The sequence below is a fragment of the Maylandia zebra genome, linkage group LG6, assembly GCF_041146795.1.
Source record: "Maylandia zebra isolate NMK-2024a linkage group LG6, Mzebra_GT3a, whole genome shotgun sequence".
NCBI lineage: Eukaryota > Metazoa > Chordata > Actinopteri > Cichliformes > Cichlidae > Maylandia > Maylandia zebra.
Genome location: NC_135172.1, coordinates 31,549,491 through 31,559,417, shown reverse-complemented (window position 1 = coordinate 31,559,417; position 9,927 = coordinate 31,549,491). Strand labels below are relative to the sequence as shown.

The window sequence follows — 9,927 nt, the reverse complement described above, 5'->3', positions numbered from 1 at the left end:
TTAGTCATTAATCACAAAGATACAAATGTGTATCAGGCAGTAATAGTAATGTATCTGCTCTACTTAAGGCTAGAGCAATTCTCATAAAAACTATGACAGTATATCATTTACAGTAGCTCTAGAACTTTCACAACAGCTTAAGTTATTCTGATGATTATTCTGTGTGTGTGTGTGTGTGTGTGTGTGTGTGTGTGTGTGTGTGTGTGTGTGTGTGTGTGTGTGTGTGTGTGTGTGTGTGTGTGTGTGTGTGTGTAAAATAGAGAATGAGAGAAACCAATAGACTGAAACATAACAAAAGTTCACACACCAGCTGGGTCCAACACTAAACATACTGCAGGACTTTTTCTAATCAGATGGCAGCTAAGCATCGTCTCAAAACCCTGTATACCCAAACAATATCGTCCTTTTCTCTATTACAACCCAGAACAGAATAAATAAATACAATTTTGATTCATTTAATAGACTTTAAGTCATATTAAAGAAAAGGAAATAATTCCCTTTCAGACTCACATTGTCATATTTAGGTCAAATTTGCAGTGTGACGGGCTCAACATTGAGATTCAAGAGCTATAGAGCAAGGATTGAAAACTGAATAAAACCAGGCTCAGTTTGTTGTAAAATCCTGGCAAGCCTCTTCTTATTACTCTAAGCCACCACTTAGGACATTGGCTGCCTGCCAGCAACGAGCTATAGTAATTATGGGCTCTCATTTAAGAAAATTTCAGTAAGATGGATGAAAGCTATCAAGTGGGTTGAGAATAATATGAGCTCAAGTTTTGCGACTAACAAGATAACAGATTCTCCTCTGTCTTGGTCAAGGTTGAAAGAAATTAGTGGAAAACTGTTTGGGGATCAATACTATAATGGAGGCAGCAGTAAGAAATGCTTGCAACCTGTTTTCACTTGTCTTTGTTTCTTTCTAAGACTAATAAGATTAGCTCACAATGACCACTGAGATGGTACTGTCTTTTGTTTTGCTGCCTTCTTTAAATTGGCACAAGGTACATGTCAAATGTTACATTTTGTTTAGACTACACTAAAGAGGCATGTCAAGCTTATACTGTCATGTCAAAGAGAAAATATGCTAGTGTGTGAGAAACAACAAATATGACATCACAATCTATAACAGTAAGCACTATGGATGCTGGTGTGTTTCATGAAAACAAAAATCTGATATTCTGACAGGTATTTGATTAGGTGGCAATCATGCTATGCTTCTGAAATGTCAGCGTAGTGCTCAAACATGCTAATGGGCTCTACATTAACCCTTGTGATGTCCTCCCGATTTGCATACAATGTGAGCCATCAGGGGTCAAAAGTGTCCCCACTTCATTTGACTGTTTTTTAAAGTATAAAGTATAAATTGTCAATCAATTCAGTGTTACACCTTAGTTTTACTTAAGACCAACACATTAACACAAAATTTACTCAACATTTTACATTTTAGGGCCACCAGACCTTCTTTACAAAAAATAAACCCTGTTTTTTTAGCGAAAACAAATTGAGAAAATTAAATATTTAATTGTTTAGATAATTTTGACTATCTGAATAACTAGAGAGTGCTGTATGTTGAACTTTAGTGAGAATTTTTTTTTTCAAGCGTTTATAAATTTTTAATGGCAGCAAATAATCACACTGGTGGTCCTCAGGGGTCAAAAGTGTCCCCACTTCATTTGACTGTTTTTTAAAGTAAAAAGTATAAATTGTCAATCAATTCAGTGTTACACCTTAGTTTTACTTAAGACCAACACATTAACACAAAATTTACTCAACATTTTACATTTTAGGGCCACCAGACCTTCTTTACAAAAAATAAACCCTGTTTTTTAGCGAAAACAAATTGAGAAAATTAAATATTTAATTGTTTAGATAATTTTGACTATCTGAATAACTAGAGAGTGCTGTATGTTGAACTTTAGTGAGAAAGTTTTTTTTCAAGCGTTTGAAAATTTTTAATGGCAGCAAATAATCACACTGGTGGTCCTCAGGGGTCAAAAATGTCCCCACTTCATTTGACTGTTTTTTTAAAGTAAAAAGTATAAATTGTCAATCAATTCAGTGTTACACCTTAGTTTTACTTAAGACCAACACATTAACACATAATTTACCCAACATTTTACATTTTAGGGCCACCAGACCTTGTTTACAAAAAATACACCCTGTTTTTTAGCGAAAATAAAACAAGAAAATTAAATATTTAATTAAATTAAATATTTAAAAAAAAATTTTTTTTTTAAATTCTCACTAAAGTTCAACATACAGAGTGCTGTATGTTGAACTTTAGTGAGAATTCTTTTTTTGAACCATTTATAAATTTTAAATGGCAGCACATAATCACACCTGTGGTCCTCAGGGCTCAAAAATGACCCCGTTTGCTTTGAAGCAACAAGTATAAAATATCATCCATCTCTGTGTTTCAAGGTTTTATTCAACTTTATTCCAACTCATTGCCTGACAGTTTTCTATATTTTGGCATGGTAGGAGGGCATGAGTCTGAGTGAAGGCAAACTTTCATGAGGACAAAGGCGTGTCCATATTTGACCCAAGTGCAGGAGGAAGCTCAGGTTTATTCCTCTGCACTGGTCCCATCATGGACAGCATTCTTTCTGCAGTTGCAGGCCAAGGGGCATATACAGTAAACAAGCTGTTACAGGTGATTGTTTTCTTTTGGAAACCTGCAATGTTAGGGACAACTCGTGTCCTGACTGCAGGACAGACGGTTTGCCATCGCACACGAGCATGTTCCATGTACAGCTGGACCTGCATCACATGCTGCCCATGTTTTTGTCTCAAAGTTCCCTGGTTTACTTGGATGTTCTGTTGGAGGGGACAGAGTCCTCTGAAGGGGACTTGGTGCTCATACAGTCACATCAGTACCAGGATCTTACATCACAGCAGGAGGAACACCCACTTGTGTTTCAAGTCAAGTCAACACACAGTCAGAAATAGGGGTACGGAAGGAGTACATTACTGTGCCCCAAGGTACAAAAATGACATTAATACAGTCTAAGGACAAATATTGGACCTCGGGGGAACTATCTGTACCTTTTTTAGCGTCTGAAAGGTACATACATGTTCCTTAATTGTGAAAAGTACTTATTTGTACCCATTCTTTCAAAAGATAAAGTACAGGTTGATTAAGCTCTTTTTGATTAGAGGTTTTTTTTTAAATTCTTTTTGACAGTAATTTATTTGCAACTGTATTGATTTAAGCATATATTTTAGTGTTTTTATTTTATTTTTTATTATTTTCATTGCTGTTGTTGTTTTTGTATTCCCTGAACCCCCCTTATTTTTAAGCTGCTTTAAGAACAATGAATTTATTTGGAAGAAAAAAAAGTAAAAATGCATTTAAACATTTTTTTAAGAGAGCGTTTTTTTTGTTTTTTTTTAAGTATAAGTATTTGGATGAATTGCAAAAAAGCACCCTCGGAGTGCGAGTTGAGCCCATCCTCACAACATCAAACAAAAAGTAGAAGAAGAAACTCAACGAATAGCTGGTGGATTCTAGAACTTTCTTTAAATGCAGCAGGTGCCATTTTGTTTTATCAACGGACGGAGATGGATTACGAACTTGCAAGTCCTGGTGTTCTCTGTTCACTTTCAACCGAGGAACTCTTAACAAAAATACAAGAGTGGGGCTTAGATGTCACCGAAGCTGAAGCTCAGCGTTTCAGAGGTAAGTTTTATTTAAAGAATAATGTAGCGTAATTACTAATTATTGGTTTAGCCTAGCTTAACGTATATTAGCAATTTAACTAGTTTCGGCACTCTCTTAGCTCAAATTATGTCTCTTTACAAACGTTTTTACAAACGTTTCATGTGTAAAGTTGAGGTCACAGTTCTGAAAAATGTGTACACATAGTATTTGTATAAGTTTGAACTTATATGTGGTTCGGCCACAGTCTATGGGTTCGGTAACCCCTGCGCAGCGGAACGGCGCGAAATTTGATTCCCTGGTAGCTGAATGCAGTTTACCGTTAGTGTATTAATGGTTTAATAAAATCACGTTTTTACATCCACTCCAAGGCCATTAACACACATGGGCGGCGTTTAAAGGAAATATCTTGACGCCGCACTTGTTTAAAATATAACAAGGGTGTCGCAGCTGGGGTTTGATAGTCCCGTTTTCAGCAATGTGGGAACTTTTTCAGCATGTAATCTGAGCTTGTAATACGGTCCTGCGGGTGTTATCGCTATAAGTAATCGGTCTGAAAGAACAGACGGCAGAAACTGTCGGAAATCTGGAGAAAGGAGTCACCTTAGTAGTGAATATTAACAAATTACAGCATTCTAGTCTTTTTTTTTTTCTTCCAAACTTGAAAGGGCACAAAAGCATGCTCAGACTCTGCTCTCCTGTGTCCAGTAGTCGCAAACAAACATCTAAATTTAAAAATGAAAACTTTGCATATCAAGAGGATTCACTCTAAAAATTTGGTTTATTTTATTTAATTTACTGATTTTTTTTAATGAATATTTCTTTGAACTGAAAGAAGTTGTACAAAAGGTTTTAATGTGTGTGATATACGGTTTTTACCCATGTAAAAATGTGGTGATAAATATTCTTACATGGAATTTAGAGTTTGTACTACCATTTATCTTGCAGACAATGAGGTTGATGGTGACACAGTTGACTGCGGTCTTACTGAGACTATGGTTGCATACCTTTTCCAAGGATCCTTCAAAAAGCAGGTTAAATTCAACCAATTTGTGTCAAGGATGAAGGAATCTCCAGTGACGCTGACTCTACAGACTGTCTCTCCAGAAGACTGGCAACCATCTACTTCGTCAACTTCAATAAGGTATTTTCTTATTTATAATGAAGTTAGTATGTCTGAAGCATACATGTTGGCCATTATGCACTTTTAGGATTTAGTTAATATGATCATTTTTTCTACCATATGTATTGTTACTGTAGTGTTTTATACTTCAATTCATGCAATAAAAACAAACATTTAACTGTTTTCACAGCAATGAAAATACTTTGAGACTGCCAGCCTCTTTTGAAATTCCAAGATTTCCCAAAAATCTGCAACTAAAACTGGACAACAAAGAACCGTGCCATAAAAATCCAAGGGACAGACACACAATAATCAGAGTTCTATATGAAGCTGTGGCACAGTATACTATGTAAGTTAATCAGGGTAATGTTAGCTTGTTGCTTTAGAAAAAGCTGAATCTGTCATATTGAAAATAAACGCTACATTACTAAGAAACAATAACTGACACTTGATAAAGTTTGTTTGTCAGCAGTTGCTCTAACACTTATGTTTCTTCTGATATTACAGGTATCCCACAAATTCTGAATATGTGCAAGCTGTGAAGACGCTGGTAATGAAGTATCCTTTCCTCAAGGATCGTGAGGGAAATGGTTATGTAAGTTAAATTTAAAATTTGCATAAGGTTCCTTCAAGATTACAAAGTAAAAGTGAAGCTTTTTTCAATCTTGTTTTGTTAGTAAGACAATCTGTAGCCTCTCAGTAGGTTTGTATGAAGTATGTTTACTGATTCTTTGTTGGGTGTATTTTGTGTAGATTGTTTTTACAGTAATTTATGTTTCTGTTCAACAAGCACACATGGCATATGTCTTTGAGACGTAAATTCAAATCAGAGCGAGCACCACTAGTCGACAGTGAGGCAGTGAGGCGGTGTAAGGAGAAGTTTGGTTCTACGAGGAGAGGGCAGCCTAATAAATGTCAACGAACAAGTCAGAGAAATGTTTGTCAGGTTGGTGTGAGGGACATCTTGAGCTATAAAATGTTCTTGCCTCTGTTATTACATCTAAAACTAAGGGTTAGGGATGCAACTGTACCCCTTTTTTCAAACCAAAACTATACCAATACTTGGATTAGAGCACTTGCTAATACAAAGTACCATTGCTAATACTTCTACCTCACAAAATATTATTAATTAGAAGGCGCTAAAAGAGGGTGAACTAGATAAAAAAAAAATTTTTTTTAAAAAAAACCATTTTAAATATGACTCCAAAACTAAAATTTCAAGTTAACAATTAAGATTTTATGTGAAATTATTTCAGAGTTTCCATATTTTAAATATTGGTTCATGGTATCGGTTAACTTTAAACGATACGAGTTCTTTGTGATGCACAGATCGTGTCAGCTCTAATTGTATATTTAGTCTTATGTTGGGTTTCTAATCTGTTTTGACTTTCTCTTCTCACTCTTGCTTTCTTTCAAGGGACCATGCGTCCAAGGAGAGGATTTATTATCCATAGACGCCCACTTAAAGGTCTTACAGTGCCAATATCAGAAGATGCAACCAGATACCATGGTGGTTCATAACCGTATGCAGCAAACGTTTGCTTGGCGGCAAAAAGAAATTGCAGATGGTATGCCTGTGGAGGATGTGTTGAAGAAGTACCCCTTCTTAGGGATGCCTACTGGTGTAAGTCAGAAAGCTGAACTGAACTTGGAAATAGCTGTCACATTTAACATGTTTATAGTAGTAAATTTTATTTGCCCTTGACCTTGCTTTCTTCATCTGTCCCTCTTTCCTTTTTTTGTATGTTCATGTAACTTCTTACAGTATTGTTGTTAAATTCTATAAAAAAAATAATTATGCAGCACCATACATAATTAATATCAACTTTAGATTATTTCATTTTCATACACTGTTATTTTGTACTGAAAATTAATTTTTTACTTGTAGCTGTGCAACGAACTCGGGTGGATCCAACCAACAACGGGTAATGTAAGCCAGCGATTTCGTGAAGGGCTCTCATGTGTTGCAGCAAAGGTGATTGACCTTACACGAGGGAAAACCCCACTCTACCAGCTCTACCTTGATGCAAGAGAGGAGGCTCTCACTGATGACCTACCAGGTATTTGCTTTCAAGGCTTCCATTTTATATAATTTTTATAGGTAACTGGAAATGCCAGATAAAATGCATGGGTGATCTTGTGTTGTTTTTGGTTTTTTTTGGCAGATCTTGACACAAGGGCTGCACTTTTATTCCTGCCATACGTCTTCAAGGAGAAACTGGATCTCTTTGTCATACTTGGAGAGGTGTGTGTATTAAAATATTTAGTCTATATAAAAGGAAAACAAATGTATCTTTTGTTAAGAGACTAAGATATTGCTTTCCTCTACCTTCTCTTTTGACTTCAAAGGTTCATCCGAAAACCCCCTATCCAACTGTGCAGCTACTTCATGAAGACTGGAAACCAGTGTTCTCCAGAAGCGCTCCAAACATTGTGAAGTTGGATGGCAGTGAAGTGTGCAGAAGCTCGTGTATTTTTGAAGGAATCATCTCTTCTTTCTGCTTGTATTTTGTCTTCAACCTTGCTTACCCAAAACATCTGAAGAACACCCTGATTTTTCTCCAAAAGTACATTGTGAAAATAGATGAGGGTGAGGACCGGCCTCTGCCAATCACAGTCACCAGACAAATAAATCTTCTGTATTGACCACCATGCCTCAGCCATATCAGTGCTCCAAATGTGGCAGAAGAACCTTTAGTTTGACAAAGCTTATTCAGCACATAGGACTTATTCATTCCCATGATGCCAATTTTGATATAACCTGTGGACTCAGTGACTGCTGTTCTTCCTTCAAAAAATATGAATCTTTCAGACGACATGTGTATAGGAAACACAGAGAACAGGTGTTGTGTCCCCATAAAGACTTAGATGAAAATGAGCAGGAGGTAGTCAGTCCACACCCAAATGAATTTGCAAATGACATGACTGAAAATATTGAAACCCCTCCATCCTGGGATGAATTTTTGATAAATTTCAGAGACAATCTTTTCAAGTTCATTCTTAAGTGCAGAGAGAAAAATTCTTTACCAGTCTCTGTTCAGGAAGAAATTGTGGAAGATGTAAATTTTCTGATGTGTTTTTTCAAGGAGAACTACGATGCTTTTATAGCATATCATTTAGAGAAAATGGGTCTTGATGTGTCTTTGTGTCCAGAGCTTAAAAATGTCCTGCATTCAAATGAATTTTTTGAGAAGGCTTCAACAGCTATTCGATCTCCTTATTTGGTCAAAGAACATTGCAAATCAAAGCTCAACATGACAGAGCCTGTTCATTGCAAATTAAGAGACTCTGTGGGTCATACAGTTGGCTCGTATTCATATGTGCCTGTTGATAAGGTGCTAAAAAATTATCTTTCTCATGAAGACATACAAGATCACATTTTTTCAAGTGGCAATTCGGAAACTGATGAATTTCTAACAGATTACTCTGATGGAGAAATCTTCAGACATCATCAATTCTTCAAGGATAACCCAAATGCACTGCGACTCCATTTTTATGAGGATGAATTTGAAGTACTTAATCCTCTAGGATCTAAACGATCCAAACACAAACTTAGTGCATTTTATTACACTGTAGGCAATTTGGACAAAAGGTACACTTCTCAGCAGAGGCACATTCATCTAGCGTTATTGGTACGCTATTCTTTCGTTAAGCGGTGTGGTTGGCATGTTATCCTTAAACCTTTGCTTGATGATTTGGAAAAACTTTCCACTGATGGCTTTACTTTTACCATTGATAAAACTGAACACACTATTCATGCTGCTCTTGCAACTTTATCTTGTGATAATTTATCAGCTCACATGATTGGTGGTTTTTCTATGTCATTTAACACTGGTAGAATTTGTCGGTATTGCATGGCTTCTTATGAAGATATGAAACAATCCTTTGAGGAAGAAAGCTTTGTTTTAAGAACATCAGAGGTTCACCAGTATCATCTTGCACGAATCCAAGAATTTCCGGATGATAAAACAATATATGGTGTAAATAGTTCATGTCCTTTTGACAGACTGAGTTATTTCAGTGTTACGCAAGCTTTACCACCTGATGTAATGCATGATCTGCTGGAAGGTGTAGTTCCTCTAGTTATGAAACTAGTGATTTGTAAAGCCCACACTGAGAAGCATATTACAATTAGAGAGATCAATGAAGAATTGCAAAAAATGCCCATCGGTCAGAATGACAAAACAAACAAACCAGTACAGTTATCAGAGAGACTTCAGAGTGTTGGTATTGTTGGATCAGCATCTCAAAAGTGGTGCCTGTTCAGATTGCTGCCATTTCTGATGGCAGACCGTGTGCCACCTAATTGTAAATATTGGCATGTTTTTCTTCTATGTCGTGAAATAACAGAGATTGTAATGGCTAAAAAAGTGCGAAAAGAGAATATTTTATTGTTGAAGTTGCTTGTCCATGAGTTTCTCACAAAACTGAAAAGTGTATTTGGGGATGTAATTACACCAAAGTGTCATTATTTAATCCACTATGCAAGACTGATTGAAATGTTCGGCCCTCTACGTTTGTTATGGTGTATGAGATTTGAAAGTAAGCACCAGTATTTCAAAACGTTGTCCCGCAATTGTAGAAATTTTATGAACATTGCTACAACTTTGAGCAACAGACATCAGTTCAGACAGTGCTGGGAGTTTTCTAACAAAAGTTTACTTGGTGAATTTGAAAATGTTTTTGGAAAAAGTGTGACTACACCATTTTTGTCATTACCACTGGAACTGCAACAAGCACTGACAGTCTATTGTGGCTTTTCTGAAGTTGATAGTGCTAAGAAAGCTTTCCAGCGTGTGTCAGAAGTAATTGTGAACAGTGTCAAATACTGTGTAAGAGATGTGTTTGTCATTGATGTACTGCATTCAGAGAAGATTCCTCTGTTCTGGCAAATTAAGTACATATTTAATATTGACACAATGTGGGTCTTTTGTGGAAAAATTCTCATTCCTCTGTTATATGACAACCATTTTCATTCATACAGTGTTAGAGTTGATAGTGAATGGACGTTGCTAAAACCTGGACAGGAAATTGATGTTGCAGCTTATGACACATACTCTGTTGATAACAGTTTGTATGTAACAGTTAAGCAATGTATTTAAGAAGGTAATAAATGTGACAAGTATTTTTGACTTTGTATCTTCAA

General features: G+C 36.2%; 1 protein-coding gene across 1 annotated transcript; it reads left to right on the top strand.

Moving 5' to 3' along the window:
* Positions 1-3,401: 3,401 nt before the first annotated feature.
* Positions 3,402-9,927, top strand: LOC112436526 (sterile alpha motif domain-containing protein 3-like). Its single transcript, XM_076885076.1, has 9 exons — positions 3,402-3,679; positions 4,607-4,802; positions 4,972-5,130; positions 5,289-5,376; positions 5,572-5,727; positions 6,199-6,405; positions 6,670-6,841; positions 6,947-7,026; positions 7,131-9,927. The coding sequence occupies exons 1-9, from the start codon at positions 3,409-3,411 to the stop codon at positions 7,425-7,427; spliced, it is 1,626 nt and encodes a 541-aa protein (XP_076741191.1). The 5' UTR covers positions 3,402-3,408; the 3' UTR covers positions 7,428-9,927.

Coding starts and splice junctions, on each gene's coding strand:
- LOC112436526 (XM_076885076.1), top strand. CDS start 3,409: ATGAATTGCAAAAAAGCACCCTCGGAGTGCGAGTTGAGCCCATCCTCA. Junction 3,680..4,606: donor TGAAGCTCAGCGTTTCAGAG/GTAAGTTTTATT, acceptor TTTATCTTGCAG/ACAATGAGGTTGATGGTGAC. Junction 4,803..4,971: donor ACTTCGTCAACTTCAATAAG/GTATTTTCTTAT, acceptor CTGTTTTCACAG/CAATGAAAATACTTTGAGAC.